The sequence below is a fragment of the Macaca thibetana genome, chromosome 6 (genome assembly GCF_024542745.1).
Source record: "Macaca thibetana thibetana isolate TM-01 chromosome 6, ASM2454274v1, whole genome shotgun sequence".
Taxonomy (NCBI): Eukaryota; Metazoa; Chordata; class Mammalia; order Primates; family Cercopithecidae; genus Macaca; species Macaca thibetana.
Window position 1 is genome coordinate 26,782,010 of NC_065583.1, and position 17,871 is coordinate 26,799,880.

General features: G+C 44.3%; 1 protein-coding gene across 4 annotated transcripts in view; it reads left to right on the forward strand.

Moving 5' to 3' along the window:
• The window catches only part of GEMIN5 (gem nuclear organelle associated protein 5), a 49,538-nt gene extending 42,216 nt beyond the window's left edge, over nt 1–7,322 (forward strand). For all 4 annotated transcript variants that reach the window (XM_050793893.1, XM_050793895.1, XM_050793894.1 and 1 more), the window contains exons 25-28: nt 2,619–2,781; nt 3,415–3,916; nt 5,729–5,825; nt 6,428–7,322. In XM_050793893.1, the coding sequence (XP_050649850.1) occupies nt 2,619–2,781; nt 3,415–3,916; nt 5,729–5,825; nt 6,428–6,595 (930 nt within the window). In that variant the 3' untranslated portion in view covers nt 6,596–7,322. The remainder of the gene's footprint in view (nt 1–2,618; nt 2,782–3,414; nt 3,917–5,728; nt 5,826–6,427) is intronic.
• The last annotated feature ends 10,549 nt before the right edge of the window (nt 7,323–17,871 follow it).

The following is a 17,871-nucleotide window of genomic DNA, read 5'->3' on the forward strand; positions in this document are numbered from 1 at the left end:
CAGTTGGACAGTTTCTTTTTTTTTTTTTTTTTTTTTTTTTTTTTATAAGGCGGAATTTCGCTCTTATTGCTCAGGCTGGAGTACAATGGCACGATCTCTGCTCACTGCAACCTCTGTCTCCCAGGTTCAAGTGATTCTCCTGCCTCAGCCTTCCAAGTAACTGGGATTATAGGCATGCGCCACCGCGCCCAGCTAATATTTTTTAGATTTTTACTTTTTTTTTTTTTTTTTTAGGTGGAGTCTCACTCTGTCACCCGGGCTGGAGTGCAGTGGCATGATCTCGGCTCACTGCAACCTCCGCCTCCCAGGTTCAAGTGATTCTCCTGCCTCAGCCTCCCGAGTAGCTGGGATTACAGGCACCTGCCACCACGCCTGGCTAATTTTTTGTATTTTTAGTAGAGACGGAGTTTCACCATGTTGGCTAGGCTGGTCTCAAACTCCTGACCTCGTGATTTGCCCACCTCGGCCTCTCAAAGTGCTGGGATTATAGGCATGAACCACTGTAGCTGGCCTATTTTGTAGATTTTTGGTAGAGACAGGGTTTCACCATGTTGGCCAGGCTGGTCTTGAACTTCTGGCCTCAGGTGATCCACCTGCCTCAACCTCCCAAAGTGCTGGGATTATAAGCGTGAGCCACCATGCCCGGCCAGGCAGTTTCTTATATAAAAGTTAAACATGCAAATGCCCCATGTCCCAGCAGTTCTGCTACCTAGAAATTCCACTAAAACAGTGAAATCAGATGGCCACACAGACTTGTACACAAATGTTTACAGCAGCTTAGCGCACAATAGCCAAAAACTAGAAACAAACCAAATGTCCATCAACTGATGAATGGGTATGCAAACTATGTTGTGTCTATGCAGTGAAATACTATACTGTGTAACAATAAAAAGGGCCAGGCTTGGTGGCTCACACCTGTAATCCCAGCACTTTGGGAGGCCAACGCAGGTGGATCGCTTGAGCTCGGGAGTTCAAGACCAGACTGGGCAACATGGCGAAACCCTGTCTTTACTAAAAATACAAAAATTAGCCAGGTGTGGTATCACAAGCCTGTAATCCAAGGTACTAGGGTGGCTAAGGCAGGAGAATCGTTCAAATCTGGGAAGCGGAGGCTGCAGTGAGCCAAGATGGCACCACTGCACTCCAGCCTGGGTAAGAGAATGAGACGCTGTCTCAATAAAAGATAAAAGTGAAAAGGAACAGCTGGGTGCAGTGGCTCACGCCTATAATCCCAGCACTTTGGGAGGCCGAGGCAGGCAGATCACGAGGTCAGGAGATCGAGACCATCCTGGCTAACATGGTGAAACCCCGTCTCTACTAAAAATACAAAAAAATTAGCCGGGCATGGTGGCACACGCCTGTAGTCCCAGCTACTTGGGAGGCTGAGGCAGGAGAATGGTGTGAACCCAGGAGGCGGAGCTTGCAGTGAGCCAAGATTGCACCACTGCACTCCAGCCTAGGTGACTGAGCAAGACTGTCTCAAAAAAAAAAAAAGGAACAAATTACTGCCACACAGATAATATCGGTGTTAGCTGGGCGTGGTGGCGGGCGCCTGTAGTCCCAGCTACTCAGGAGACTGAGGCAGGAGAATGGCGTGATCCCAGGAGGCCGAGCTTGTAGCCGAGATCACGCCACTGCACTCCAGTCGGGGCGACAGAGCAAGATTCCATCTCAAAAATAATAGTAATATCGGTGACTCTCAAAAGCATTAAAGACACAAAAGACCGTATACTCTGTGGTTCCATTTATGTGAATTCTAGAAAAGAAAAAATTAAAGTGACAAAACAACCAGTTCAGTGGTTGCCAGTGGGGTGGGGCCAGGAGATGGCCTGCAGAGGGGCCAGAGGGCATATCTTCAGTTGATGAAAATGTTCTGTCTTGATTTTGCTGGTAGTTATGGAGCTATATATGCTTCTCAGAATTTATCAAACTACATACTTAAAATTGAGCACATTTTTCTTAGTTGTACTCCAAGCTTTGTTTTGTTTTGTTTTGGGGTTTTTTTGTTTTTTTTTTTTTTTTTTTTTTGAGGCAGAGTCTCACTCTGTCACCCAGGCTGGGGTGCAGTGGTACAATCTGGGCTCACTGCAACCTCCACCTCTCCGGTTCAAGCGATTCTTCCGCCTCAGCCGCCCGAGTAGCTGGGATTACAGCCTTGCACCACCATGCCCGGCTAATTTTTGGTTTTTTTTTTAGAGACGGGGTTTCACCACGTTAGCCAGGCTAGTCTTTGAACGCCTGACCTCAGGTGATCCACTCGCCTCAGCCTCCCAAAGTTCTGGGATTACAGGTGTGAGCAACTGCGCCCAGCTTTTATTGTGTTTTTGATTACAGCTTTTAGTTCCAGAAACTCACTTTTTGTTTCAATTAAATGCAAATGTAAAGGTGTTTTCTCAGTGTGAACAGACTTTAACACCGGGACGTAGGTGTTGCTGTGCAGCTAGACATGAGAGTTTCTGATGGGGGAAGCAAAAATGGGTGGCGGAAACAAGAGGAACTTTCTTAAGTGTGAATTGTGTGTACTTGTTTCCAAATGCGGTTCACAGGAACAGTTTGGTGGCATCCTCTGTGCCTACCGTGGGAGGATGTTTACCTCAGACTCTGGCTTCTCTCTCCAGCTCCTGCTTCACATTTGCCATGACTTGACCCTGGCAGTGCTGAGCCAGCAGATGGCCTCCTGGGACGAGGCTGTGCAGGCGCTCCTTCAGGCAGTGGTCCGGAGCTATGACTCGGGGAGCTTCACCATCATGCAGGAAGTGTACTCAGCCTTTCTTCCTGACGGTAAATGACTCCCCCCTGCCTGAGGCACACCCTTTAGTGGACAACTTCACCACCACTAGTGGTGTGGCACTGGGAGTACCTAAATTCTTAAAAGATGGAGATTGGCCAGCTGTGTCATTTCAGTAGAAAGTTTGGATTCTCTTACCCAAGCTTTTAAGAATAACTATACTGTTTCCTTTACCTGGCCCTACCCTCTTACTGCCTCCTGTCCACTTTCCACACAGTTTAAGGGAGAGAGAAATAGGAATGTAGTTACATGTTAGTAAGAACAGCAAAAAGATTCACCTTCCTTGGGCTGCATAGTCACTGAACTAAATCATTGTGATTTTTCAGAGAGACAGTGTGATCTTACCTCAGTCATTGTGGCCCCAGAGCCTTCAGTAGGACAAATGGACTCTATCATGCTTTGAATGACTCCTAGGATGTAGTAATGAGAACATTGTCCCAAGACAGGAAATGTTTAGCCTCCAGTTGGCTTTTGGTGGAAAGGCATGTGGCCCTGTGGATCACACTGTTGTCCTTTTTCCTGGGGTCTGCTTCTTGGGTGATAAGAAATAGAACATAAGGGCAGGAAGCCAGATTTCTGGCAACTAGAGAAATGCATGACCCAGTATCTTTTTTCTCTTTTCCTAGGCTGTGACCACCTAAGAGACAAATTGGGTGACCGTCAATCCCCTGCCATGTCAGCTTTCAAAAGTCTAGAGGCCTTTTTTCTTTATGGGCGTCTGTATGAATTCTGGTGGTCTCTCTCTAGGCCTTGCCCAAATTCCAGTGTCTGGGTAGGGACTGGTCACAGAACACTCTGTGTTGAGCCAAGCCAGCAGTTAGACACTGCCAGCACTGAAGAAACTGACCCTGAAACTTCTCAGCCAGAGCCAAACAGACCCTCGGAACTAGACTTGAGACTCACAGAAGAAGGTGAGCGAATACTGAGTACTTTTAAGGAGCTCTTTTCAGAAAAGCATGCCAGTCTCCAAAACTCACAGAGAACTGTTGCTGAAGTCCAAGAGACCTTGGCAGAAATGATTCGCCAGCACCAGAGGAGTCAACTCTGTAAATCCACAGCAAATGGTCCTGATAAGAATGAACTGGAAGTAGAAGCAGAGCAGCCCCTCTCCAGTTCTCAGAGCCAGTGGTAAGTACTGAGGCAAGTGCAAGATGGAATGAAAAATAACCCTGCTGACTAGGAACAGTGGCTCGTGCCTATAATCCCAGCACTTTGGGAGGCTGAAGCAGGAGGATCACTTGGCCCAGGAGTTTACCACCAGCCTGGGCAACAAAGTGAGACCCTGTCTCTACAAAAAAAAAAAAAAAAAAAAAGGCCAGGCACAGTGGATCACGCTTGTAATCCCAGCACTTTGGGAGGCTGAGATGGGTGGATCACTTGAGGTCAGGAGTTTGAGACCAGCCTGGCCAACATGATGAACCCCATCTCTACTAAAAATACAAAAATTAGCCAGGTATGGTGGCACATGCCTGTAATCCCAGCTACTTGGGGAGCTGAGGCCAGAGAATCACTTGAACCTGGGCTGCAGAGGTTGCAGTGAGCCAAAATCACACCAATGCACTCCAACCTGGGCATCAGAGGGAGACTTCATCTCAAAAACTACAAATAAAACAACCAGGTGTGGTAGCATATACCCTGTAGGTACTTAGGAGGCTGAGGCAGGAGGATCACTTGAGACCAGGAACTCAAGTTCAGCCTGGGCAACATATTGAGACCCTGTCTCTAGAAAAATTAATTTTTAAAATTAGCCAGTTGTGGTGGCATGCACTTGTAGTCCTGGCTACTCAGGAGGCTGAGGTGGGAGGATCACTGAAGCCCAGGAGTTCGAGGCTGTAGTGAGATACGATTGTGCCACTCACACCAGCCTGGTTGACCCTGTCTCTACAAAAAAAAATCAAATTTTAAGAAGCCAGGTGACAAAGGAATTTTATTTATAAAATGAGATAAAAGTTACCCAGGCAGTGGCACATGTTCTCAGCACCTCCTGGGGGCTGTGTCATGGGCAAAAGTTTAAATTTTAAGAAAATCTAAAAAATAAAAGATAAAAGTTACCCAGGCATAACAAAAGATAATCCTGTTCAAGGATGGGCAAAGGGCTTGAATAGATATTTCTCTAAAAAGCCAGTAAGCACAGGAAATGATGCTCAATATCTGATCATTAGGGAATTGCAAATCAAAACTACAGTGAAGTAGCACTTCATAGCCATTAGGCTACTACCAGAGAAACAGAACAAGTGTTGGGGAGGATGCAGAGACATTGGAATCCTTGTGCCTGTGGGTGGAAATGTAAAATGATGCAGCCACTGTGGAAAACAGTATAGCAGCAGTTCCTCCAGAAATGTAAAATAGAATGACCATAGGATCCAGCACTTCCACATCTGGGTATATACCCAAAAAAATTGAAAGCAGAGTCTGAAATATGTGCACACACCTGTGTTCATAGCAGCATTATTCGTAATACCCAAAACATGGGAGCAACCTAAGTATCCACTGACAGGTGAATGGATAAGCAAAATGTGCCGTATCTATATGATGGAATGTCATTCAGCCTTACAAAGGAAGGTCGTTATGCTGAGTGAAATAAGCCAGTCACGAAAAGACACACACTGTATGACTCCACTTATATGAGGTACTCAAAATAGTTAAAATCATAGAGACAGAAAGTAGAATGATATTGATAGGGGCTAAGAGAAGCAGAATGAGAAGTTACTGTTTAATGGGTATAAAATTTCAGTTTTACAAAACGACAAGAGTTTTGGAAATGGGTGGTGGGGATGTTTTTCACATTATGAATGTATTTAAAACCGCTGAACTATATATGTTTAAATGGCTAAAATGGTAAGCTTTATGTTATATACATTTTACCACAGTAAAATCAATGGGAGAAAAATGTTACCCAGGGCAAGACATACAACTTACACCTTTTATTTTTTTCACTAGTAAAGAAGAAAAAAATGAGCCACTTTCTCTGCCTGAATTAACCAAAAGGCTTACAGAGGCAAATGAGAGAATGGCGAAATTTCCTGAGAGCATTAAGGTAAGAGTTAAAGCAGTTCATTTGGTAAAGCATCACTTTTTGTGTTATCACTTGACTATACCACGTTCTTATAGGTCAGCTACCTCTCTGTTCAGTTTCTAAAATCTCTACCCATTCATATGAGCTTAAGAATTTAGAATCCAATTACTTTGGTTAGCTAGGATGTTTTGTGAGAGTAGAATTATTGATCACACAAGTAATTTTATACCTCAGTCTTCAGAGAAACTAAATAAATGTAATAGGTAAGAAGTAAAATTTAGATTGGTGCCATGTATTAGACAGCTTACAGATGGACAGGTCTTTTTGGCTGTGGGCCCAAATAGTAATAGAAGCACCATTTTTAAGGGTTGATTTGCATAGTGCTGTAGAAAGAGATTGTGCCATTGAGAAGGACATCCCAGCAACCATCCCAGTTTTCAGTGTCATTTCTCCTTGGAGTAACCGTTGAAGAGAAAGACAGGACATTGCCTTAGGAGAGAGCTGGATCAGCTGTGTCCAAGAAATGTCTATAGATGAACCTGAGTCACTGGTGCCTTCTGTGAAGGTGTTTGTGGCTCCTTTGCAAAGGCTTCCTTATTCATCCTCATGTCATCATCTTTCAGGCCTGGCCCTTCCCAGATGTGCTGGAGTGCTGCCTCGTCCTGCTTCTCATCAGGTCCCACTTTCCTGGGTGTCTGGCCCAGGAAATGCAGCAGCAGGCCCTAGAGCTTCTTCAGAAATACGGCAACACGAAAACTTACAAAAGACACTGCCAGACCTTCTGCACGTGAATTTTTACACACCTTGAAGAAACTGCCAAATTGAAAATGTTTGACACCTTTCACCTCTGCAGTTCCACCTCACCAGACATTCACTCTGGTCCCTAGCTGTTTTTGCGGTAATCCAAATGAATACAAACGAGGATTAAGTTTGAATCAACCCTGCCTACCCACAGACACAGTGGATCTGACTTTAGACTCAATTGTGGTCTCCTGCTGGAGGGAAGATCATGTAAAGCCCGCAGTAGTTATTCAGAACTAATACCTGCAGAGTGTTGGTCATCTCTACAGCCTTAGGCAGGTTTCATCCAAAGAGGAGAAACTTCTGTCATCACCCAAAGTGTTACATGCTTAAAACACAAGCTACCTTTATAAATACTTCATCTGATCAGAAATGTGTCATGCTTGTTTGAGATGGAGTTGCTGCATTTTAGGACTATTGATACTTTTTTAAAATTGTTTTTATAATATTTAATTTGAAAGCGGAGACCCTTCTCTGTCTCCTCTTTCATAGATTGAAGTTTGAATTTGAAATAGGCCTTAACCATCATGTTGACTCTCCTGTCAGAATTTTAGGTTGGAAATTTGGTTTTATTTATGTAATTGCTTATTTGAACAGATCATTTACTAAAGCTTTAGAAGAAGTGATTCAAATGTGTTTTCCCTTCAGTTTTATAACAGATGGATCGATGGCAGTCAAATAGCTCAGGAATAAATTACTGTTCCAATGGTTTTTAAACTTTCTTGGATTATAGGATCCTTTTGAGAATCAGATTAAAGCCAGAGATACTCTTTGGAGAAAAATGCATGTTCCTAATTTTGCATAGATGACCTTTGGATTTTTGGACTCTGACAGTTGGGACCCTAAATACTATTTAATTGTAAATATTTTTTTTTTCTCCTCCTTGGTTATTTAAACAGTTGAACAGTGTCAGGAACAGATGTTTCGGTAATGTCACAGTTGCTAGGATGGGAAAATCACAGTCTGGCATGCGTGTGGGAAGGAATACGCCTTTCACATAATTGAACTGTTTTATCTAGGATTCATTGTGAAGGCTGTTCTGCTCACGTTTGTAGTTTATTTTTCAGTTAATTCCTAGGATTGGGATTGGGACAGTAAGAATGAAATTCATTTACAGGGAGTCCCAGGAAGGAAAATGTTTAAGGCAGTTTTCAAAGATGTGTATGTGCCTAGCATTAGCGTTTAATAAACTCTACAAAGGGAAATACTGTAGAATTTAGATCCTCACAGTTCATACAGTTAAGTGAACTTTAGGAAGATGATGCTTTCTTACTAGAGATGGAGAATCTTTCTTGATTGAAAAGATATAAATAGGCATGGCTAGGTGGAAAACTGGACACCAGTTCTACAAACTGCTAAAATGAACTTTGCTTACAGAGGTGGAAAAAATATATAGTCCATTCCACTTGAGTAAAGAGTCATATTGTTAAACTAGAATTCTAAATTCATTTGTGATCTGTCGGAAGCATCACCTGTGGCTAGAAGGGTCCTGCTCACTCCTCAGTTACTGCTTTGGTAAGAACAAGATTTACTATTTGAGTCCGGGCGGGGTGGCTCATGCCTGTAATCCCAACACTTTGAGAGGCCAAGGCAAGTGAATCACTTGAGGACCGGAGTTTGAGACCAACTGGGCAGTATATATGGAGGCAGTATATATTTGAGACGAACATTTGGTAGTATATATGGAGGGACTGAATTGCACTCAGTTGCCTGGTGCTATGGTGCAAACCTATACTCTAGATACTATGGAGGTTGAGGCGGGAGGATTGCTTGAAGCCAGGAGTTCAGGGCCAGCCTGGGCAACATAGCAAACTCCCATCTCTATAAGTAATAAACAAAATTTTTAAAATGAATTATGGCCAGGCACAGTGGCTCATACCTGTAATCCTAGCAGTTTGGGAGGCCAAGGCAGGCAGATCACCTGAGGTCAGGAGTTCAAAACCAGCCTGGCCAACATGGAGAAACCCCATCTCTACTAAAAATACAAAAATTAGCTGGGCATGGTGGCACATGTCTGTAATCCCAGTGTTGGAAATAAGAGCTTGGAGTCTCAAAACGGGCACTCAAAAGACTTCTCAGCAAGGCAAATTTACTTCTGCAGAAGGGTGCTGCCTGCACCAGTCACAATCACAAGAGCACACTGAACAAAGGAGAGAAGGATTTTTATCCCTAATGCAACTTCTGTTTCTGTGTCCTTTCCCCATTGGCTGAAGTCAGACCACACAATTTAAGCTAGCCCGATTGGCTAAAACTTGAATTTTTTCCAAATAGGGTAGACAGGGGAGAAGGGGTAGGAGTGGTAAAACTTTTCCAAATAGGGTAAACTTAAACCTTTAAACACATAACTTGTAAAGAAAGGAGGGGAGGAAGGGATTGTCCATTAAGGCATGTTTGGGCACGTTTAGGCACAGCAAAGATGGAAAGGCTTGTTTAGGGAACAATAATTTATCCTTTCTAGCAATGTGAAAGGACATTAGTTGCTAAAAGGAACGAGGAAGTTTGAAGAGAAATTGATTGATTGGCAAATTTCCCCCTCTTGGTAGTTCTTCCTCTTCAAGTCTCCTTAACATATCTTGACTTTATTGTTCCTCTTGTTCACTTAGGAATAGGAGCTTATCTGAGTAGGGTGGGGGAGAAGAAAGAGGGGTTTTGGGAGAGCGTTTTCTATGAGTCTTTGCACTAATCCACAAATACAGGGTATAATGCAGCAACCTACAAGAATAAGTATACCTATAACAATTGCAAGGGGGGTAAAGATTGAGGTTATGAGTCCCTTCCATTTTCCAAACCATTTTTCCATGAGGTTAGAGAAGGGGTCATTTACTCCAGAATTTTTGGCCAATTCGTTTGCTAGGGTGGTAAGGCCTTTTATAGGGCTTTTGTAATTGTTCCATTGGGGGCTATATTTTTGCAGATAAAAGTACAGCATTAGACTGCAATCATGATACAGACCCCAACCTTCTCAGCTAATATCATGTCCAGGGCTATTCAATTTCCCAGGCCATTTGGCTGGTAGGGCCTAATTGTTCAGCTATTCCTTTAATGGCATCCCTAGTATAATTAACAAACCATTGTTGCTTATAGTTAATGTAATTTATCCAGTCTACATTTTTGTTTGCAGTTACCCATGAGAACAATATAGATTCAAATACTGCAGCTATTTGATTTTGGGCTTTAAACTCATTTGGTAGCCCTCATGGAACTCCAATGGCATCTATATAAATGTGAGGGTCAAAGGACCCTTAAGGGGCACTTCTGCTCTTCAATTGTTCTTTTTGTTTGGTTGGTGAAACGCCAGGGCGAAAGGGATGGCCAATGGGATTAGAGCGTGAGTGTCCCTCCAGTTACTTGGCAGAGTACCCAGTAGTGGCCCACCATAATACCACCATTCATCCTCCCGGGGATGAACAAGGGCAGACTAATTGGTTAGCTCCTGAAAAGGCTTGGACTCACTGCATCCCATTAGGCTTCCAAGGAATGCCAAATTTTCCCCGTCGTGAGAGACATGAGGTAAAATGTACATTGTTAACTGGAGCTGACCTACAGGGCCTTTAACTTCAAGAATAGCAGTGAGAGTTTAGCATGCCTTATCGCCCCAGGCTGTGGGGTTTTGGAAGAGAGCTACTATACAGCTCATGCCCTGTTGGTTGGAGGTCCATCCAAGTGGAAAGGGAACAATTTGGGTTTCTGGCCTGCCTGTTGCACAAGTGGACCAATCGCTTTTATTTAGGGTGTGAACAGAATATTTAATCCATTCTGGCCAGGCATTAACATCTTGATACCTGGTTTCTATGGCTAAGTTTGCTTTAGGTCCTTGACTTCTACTATGGCTATTTTCTTATTATTAGGTAAGAAACAAAAAATGGTTTGATTTGGTGGGCGTGGGGGAGGCGAGTTGGTAGGAGATGGAGGAGGGTTAAAACATTTTTTTGTTTTTGTTTTCTTGTTGTTTGTTTGAGGCAGAGTCTCTGTCGCCAGGCTGGAGTGCAGTGGCACGATCTTGGCTCACTGTAACCTCGGCCTCCCAGGTTCAAGCAATTCTCCTGCCTCAGCCTCCCAAGTAGCTGGGACTACAGGCATGTGCCACCATGCCCAGCTAATTTTTGTTTTTAATAGAGATGGGGTTTCACCATGGTGGCCAGGATGGTCTCAATCTCTTGACCTTGTGATCCACTTGCCTCGGCCTCCCAAAGTGCTGGGATTGTAGGTGTGAGCCACTGCGCCCAGCCAACAAAATATATTTTAAAGGAGCCTATGTGGTCTTTTCCAGTGACATCCACTCCTAGGCCATAAAGACAAGTGGGGTTAGGGTCAGTGGAGGTGGGGATAAGAATAGAAGTACTGGGTTGCACTGGTGGATTTGGCAATTTGAGGGGGTGGTTCCTTCGGTGAAGTGGAGGTAGGGTTTTAGGGTGGTGCAGCCTTCTGAGGAGGTCCAGCCCTGATATTTGGTAGTCCAGATAGCATCTCCCAACTATATCATAAACCCTGGAAGTCTCATGGTTGTTGATTGCAACGGTTAATAGGTGGTGCTGGGTTTGGAAGGGGTGGATGGGCAGAGCTTTTCTAGGAGGCTAGCTGTCTCTGACTTTGGAGATCCCCGCAGGGCATGGCAAGACAAGCATTGAAAGTAATGCTTTGGGTTTGGGGTGAGCTTGACCTAGTTACATTAATAATAAGATGAGAGGTAGCTAAGGGAAAGAGAAGAGGAAAAAGAGATTAGGCTTTTCTCTTTAATGTTACTCTGGTGGGAGTTGGCCCTGGGACGATGGTCCATGGCTTCAGAGAGGGCAGCGACTTTCTGACTTGGGTACAATGGATCTACCCCTTTTCAGCAGTTCAGACTGCTGTGTCAGTTGTTAGGAGCACCAGGTAAGCTGCTTCTCAGGTGGGCTCCAGCTTTCCCTCTTTCCAGATTTTGACAAGGACATGATCTCCGGGTTGATGTTGGTGGACTGGGAATTTGAGGGGTGATGTTTGCACTAGGAAGCCTTGAATCCTGAGGGAGGAAAGGGTGGAAGACAAACCAAATACAAAGTTTTTGAGAAACTGATTTTTCGTTTCAAATGTAGAAAGGCCAGTAGTGGAATTTAGGTAAGGCAACCCACAGAGCGTTTCATAAGGGGACAGGCCAAGGTCCTTTCAAGGGGCAATCTGGATTTTGAGTAAGGCAATGGGAAGACATTTTGTTCATGGTAACCGAGTTTCTAGGATTTACTTGATTAGGTGATTTTTTAAAGTTTGACTCATTCTTTCTACTTACCCTGATGAGGACAGATGCCAAAGAATATGATATTCCCATTTTGTTTCTAATGCCTGGGTTCGTCCTTTAATGATGTGTGCAGTGAAGTGGGTCCCATTGTCTGAATCAGTGTTTTCTGTTAGTCCAAACCTGGGTGTGACGTGTTCTAACAGGGCTTTGACCACATTACTGGCTGTTGCGCTTGGGAAGGGGATGGCATCTACCCAGTGGGTAAGGTAGTTTACTATTACTAGCAAATACTGGAGGTGGCCTATTGGGGGCATTTCAGTATAGTCAACCTGGGCACTTCGGAATGGCCTTAACCATGGGTTCCTTCCTCCTGGAGGTTGCCTCTTTAGGGTTTGCTTATTAGTCTTTCTGCACACTATGCAACCATCCACTGCTTGCTTAGTGAGGGTATATATTCCTATGCATTCATAGACTGTAAGGACTGCATCACACATAGCTCGAGGACCCCAATGAGATCCTTGATGAAGTGACAGTATTTTCCTCATAAGAGGCTTGGATAACATTTCTCTTCCATCTGGTAATACCCATTTTCCTTCTGAATTTTCCTCAGCTCCTAATTTCTTTAGTTTTTCCTGGTCTGCATGGGGGAAGATGAGGGGGTAAATGAAAAATGGGTGTAGCTTGGGAAGAGGCAGCCTGTTTGGCTATTTGGTTGCCTAGATTATTTCCCCGACTTTCAAAGGAGAGGGTTTTTTTGGTGTCCTGGGACATGAACAATAGCTATTTCCTCAGGAAGCTGGAGATTATCTAATACTTATATTAGTAACTCTTTGTGGACTAGGTTTTTTTTTTTTAGAGACAGCGTCTCTGTTGCCCAGGCTGAAGTGCAGTGGTGTGATCTCAGCTCACTGCAAGCTCTGCCTCCCGGGTTCACGCCATTCTCCTGCCTCAGCCTCCTGAGTAGCTGGGACTACAGGCGCCCGCCACCTCGCCTGGCTAATTTTTGTATCTTTAGTAGGGACAGGGTTTCACAGTGTTAGCCAGGCTGGTCTCCATCTCCTGACCTCATTATCCATCTGCCTCGGCCTCCCAAAGTGCTGGGATTACAGGCGCAAGCCACCACACCCGGCCTTGTAGACTAGGTTTTGACCTTTACTGTTAGTAAGGCCTCATTCAGTCCAGATTTTTCCAAAGGTGGCCGGGCACAGTGGCTCAAGCCTGTAATCCCAGCACTTTGGGAGGCCAATGGGCGGATCACGAGATCAGGAGATCGAGACCATCCTGGCTAACACGGTGAAACCCCGTCTCTACTAAAAAATACAAAAAACTAGCCGGGTGAGGTGGCAGGCGCCTGTAGTCCCAGCTACTCGGGAGGCTGAGGCAGGAGAATGGCGTAAACCCGGGAGGCGGAGCTTGCAGTGAGCTGAGATCTGGCCACTGCACTCCAGCCTGGGCAACAGAGCAAGACTCCGTCTCACAAAAAAAAAAAAAAAAAAAAAAAAAAAAAAAGATTTTTCCAAAGGCATGTAGTACTCCAAAGGCATATTTGGAGTCAGTATAAATTGTTCCCTCCTGATTTTGTAAAAATTTTAAGGCTTGATTTAGAGCAAGTAGCTCGCACATCTGTGTGGGCCATTCAGTAATCTTCCTGATTTTGTTTCTGTGAGGGTAGCTTTGTCAACTACAGAGTATCTGTAATCCCTTTTTCCTTCTATTACCGGAGAGGAACTGTCTACAAAAAGATGTTTCCCTGTTTGAAAAGGAGTTTCACTTAAGTCTAGTCTTAACTTTGGTTTGGTAACTAATTAGGTCTAAACATTTATGCTCAAGTTCCTTTGGTTGTGGGTTCCCTGTTACCTTTTGGTTTGGATTCCCGGTTAGAAAAGCAGCTGGATTTAGAGAATTGTCAGTGGTTAGTGTCAAGTCATCTCTCTAACAGGATAGCTTCATATTTTAAAATTCTTGAATCAGCGAGCCACCTTTCTGCCTTTTGGTTGAGGGTAGTTCTGACTTCGTGAGGTGTGCTAACAGGGAGTTTTCCCCCAAAGGTTAATTTTCTGCTTTCCTTGCTCAGTGAGGAGTGTAGCTTGGGAAGAGGCAGCCTGTTTGGCTATTTGGTTGCCTAGATTATTTCCCCGACTTTCAAAGGAGAGGGTTTTTTTGGTGTCCTGGGACATGAACAATAGCTATTTCCTCAGGAAGCTGGAGATTATCTAATACTTGTATTAGTAACTCTTTGTGGACTAGGTTTTAGTAACTCTTTGTGGACTAGTAACTCTTTGTGGACTAGTAACTCTTTGTGGACTGAGCAATAGCTACAGATTGGACACAATCTGCTACAGATTGGACACATTCGGGCCATCCACAGGTAACGGGGTCAATAATTTTTGACAGGAATGCTGCGGGCTGCCAGTGGCCCCCATGCTCTTGGGTAAGTACCCCTAAAGCCACTCCTTTGCTTATACTGACAAAAAGATGTAATGGCTGTTCTAGGGAGGGTAAAGCTAGAACAGGGGCAGTCACTAGTAAATGTTTTAACTTTTCTACTTGTTTGATTTCTGGTGGAGTCCAGAGAAGGGGGTCTGGCTCTTCTTGGGTGAGTCTTTGGTACAAAGGTTTTGTTTCTAAGGCATAAGAGTCAATTCATAGGCAATAGTATCCAACCAATCCCCAACATTTTCTGAGCTCTTGTTTTGTTTCTGGCAGAGGTAGGGATATGATACCTTCAATCCGTTCAAACCCAATTTGCTTTTGCCTTTCCTCATCCCTTCGTACATTTACCTTTTGGGCCTCTCTTAAAAGCTCTTCTATGGGACGGTCTTTCCAATTTTCTATCTTTTGTAATTTCTTTGTAATATCTGGTGACAAAGTGGAGCTTTAACATTCCTCACCCAAGGGCGTCTTCTAATTCTAGGCCAGCATATTTCCTCATTTGCTCTTTAAGCCTCTCTAAGAATTCCATAGGTCCTTTATCCTTTCCCTGTTGTATATTAAAAGCTTTGGTATATTTTGAGTTCAAGGAACTGATTCCCGAATCCCTTTAATTATCATATCTCTGAGATCTCTCATATTCCCTTGATGGTGTTATTCCATTGAGGATCTTGGGCCGGGAACTTTTGTTCAGCTGCAGGGATGTTAGGACCGAGGGGGTGTTCATGTTCCCAAGCCGTCATAGTGGCCCTGCGGATCATGCTTCTTTCCTCTCCCAAAAACAGGATGCCTAGGATGGACATTAACTCAGCCCAAGTATACAACTGGGGTCCTAGAAATTGATCAATTTGATCTGCTACTCCATAGGGATCGTCTAAGAGTGGTTTGAGTTCCCTTGTTAGGCTTTGGATTTCTGAACTGATTAACGGGGCATTGACGGAACCAATGCCCCCTCCTCCTAGAGGCACTTCCCTTAAGGGAAAGATCGTTGGAGCACATTCTCTAGAGGTAGTGGGGAAAGGGAAGTTTTGGATATCTTTTTTACATTGTGCTATCTCACACTGAAGTCTTCCTGGGGGAGGGCATTCAGGCTGGGGAGACCCTAAGAGTCAGGATTATGAGGGGGAGAAACAAAGTGAGCTGGGGAAGGGTCGGGGCAGTTGCATCTACTGGAGGGGGAGGGAAGTTAGTGGTGTTTGGCAGGGAAGGTGGTCTAAGGGGTCCCACGTGTTGGTTGACTTATTGGGGTAAGGGATATTAATTTCTTGAGAAGAAGTAGCTTCTGGCTTGTCTCCTGTATCCTTTAGGGAATATAGGACAGGCCCCTGCCGCCAACACAGGGCATAGTCTTATTTCCTCCTGGGACACAGGACTTTTGTTATTGATATACCCTATTAAAAGTTGACAAATCCAGTTCTCACTAGACTGAAACTCTTGGCCAAAAGACTGAAGGTTTGAGGATAGGTTCTTTGGTCCAAATAAAACAGCAGTATTTTATCATTTGTTGCTTTTTCTTGTGTTTGGTCCTCGCATTATCCTTCCAATATGTTAACATGAGACCTAGAGGGCTATCAGAGGGAATTGTATTGTCTGTCTTGTCCTTTTTATTTCCTGTCCTGCTTGAGGTACTTCCCATTGTGGAAGTTTTAGGAGTTTCCCTGCGTTTCCTGAGTCTGTGTGGCTCAACCTCTTACTAGAGATTTCTTACCCCCTTTTCTCTGGAGGTTCAACCCCTCCCCGCCCACTGGAGGTTTCTTGCACTCCCCTACTTTCACTTCGTACTTCTCTGGCTACTTCCCTCATGGGAATTTAAGCCTCTCTAAGAATTCCTTAAGTCCTTTATCCTTTCCCTGTTGTATATTAAAAGCTTTGGTATATTTTGAGTTTGAGGAACTGATTCCCGAATCCCTTTAATTATCATATTTCTGAGATCTCTCATATTCCCTCGATGGGCTACATTGTTATTCCATTGCGGATCCTGGGCCAGGAACTTTTGTTCAGCTGCAGGGATGTTATGAATGAGGGGGTGTTCTTAGCATTGGCAGGTTGGTATAAGCCTCACAACAGGAAAGCTGCCTTAAGCCATATGAGGTGACATGGAACCACGGATCCGGACTCCACACTTGCTTCACACTCAATTGTGTATCTTATTCACACACTTTCAACCTCCAGGATGTCCTGACCACCAAGGAAGTACTTCACCGCCCCCACAGCTTTTCTGACCTTGGTGTGTGCAGAGTTACCTGGTGGCTGCGGTATTTGTAGGCCTTTTCTTCCTTCATTGTTGAGAGTTCAGGTTTATTCCTCACACGGGTGGTTCTCAATTCCTTACTCCTGAGGCCATCACAATGAGGCAGCGGGACTCATCTCCTCATGAGAGGTGATCAGAGACCCTTCCCCGGAGGAGAATGGGATACCAGACGAGCCCCCAAACAGTTGGAAATAAGAGCCTGGAGTCACAAAGAAAACAAGCACTTAAACAAAAGACTTCTCAGCAAGGCAAATTTACTTCTGCAGAAGGGTGCTGCCTGCACCAGTCACAATCGCAAGAGCACACTGAACAAAGGAGAAGAGAAGGGTTTTCATCCCTAACGCAGCTTCTGTTTGTGTCCCTTCCCCATTGACTGGAGTCAGACCACACAATTTAAGCTAACCCAATTGGCTAAAACTTGAAATTTTTCTAAATAGGGTAGATAGGGAAGAAGGGGTAGCAGTGGTAAAACTTTTCCAAATAGGGTAAACTGAAACCTTTAAATGTGTAACTTATAAAGGAGGGGAGAGAGGGATTGTCCGTTAAGGCATGTTTGGGCATGTTTAGGCATGGCAAAGATGGAAAGGCTTGTTTAGAAAACAAGAATTTATCTTTTCTAACAATGTGAAAGGACGTTAGTTGCTAAAAGAAAGAAGTTTGAAGAGGAACTGATTATTTCTAGCACCAGCTACTTGGGAGGCTGAGGCAGGAGAATTGCTTGAACCTGGGAGGTGGAGGTTGCAGTGAGCCGAGATCACACCATTGCACTCCAGCCTGGGTGACAGAACGAGACTCTGTCTCAAAAAAAAAAAATGAATTACAAGCCAGGCACAGTGACTCAAGCCTGTAAGCACTTTGGGAGGCCAAGGCAGGCAAATCACTTGAGGTCAGGAGTTTGAGACCAGCTTGCCCAACATGGTGAAACCCCGTCTCTACTAAAAAATATATAAATTAGCTGGGCATGGTGGCATGCACTAGTAGTCCCAGCTACTCAGGAGGGTGAGGGTGCAGTGAGCCAAGATCATGCCACTGCACTCCAGCCTGGATGACCAAGTGAGACCCTGTCTAAACCCCAAAAGAATTACACCTGAAGTTATTCTCTTGGTTACCCTACAGTGCCATCACTTTTTGAGGATGAGCACTCACATAGCCCTATATGCACTCATACACACAAAGTTCTTGCCAGTTCTAATAGACTTGTGCTCTTTCTTGCTAAAGCACTACTCTAAGCTCTTAACTCTCACATGCAATGACCAAACCCCACACTCAACACTGAGTTCCTCAACTCTTTATCTCAGCATTTCTACTGACATGTAAGACCTTAATGGTAGAAAATATTAAATGCCCTGTTTTAATTCAAATTTGGAAGGGTA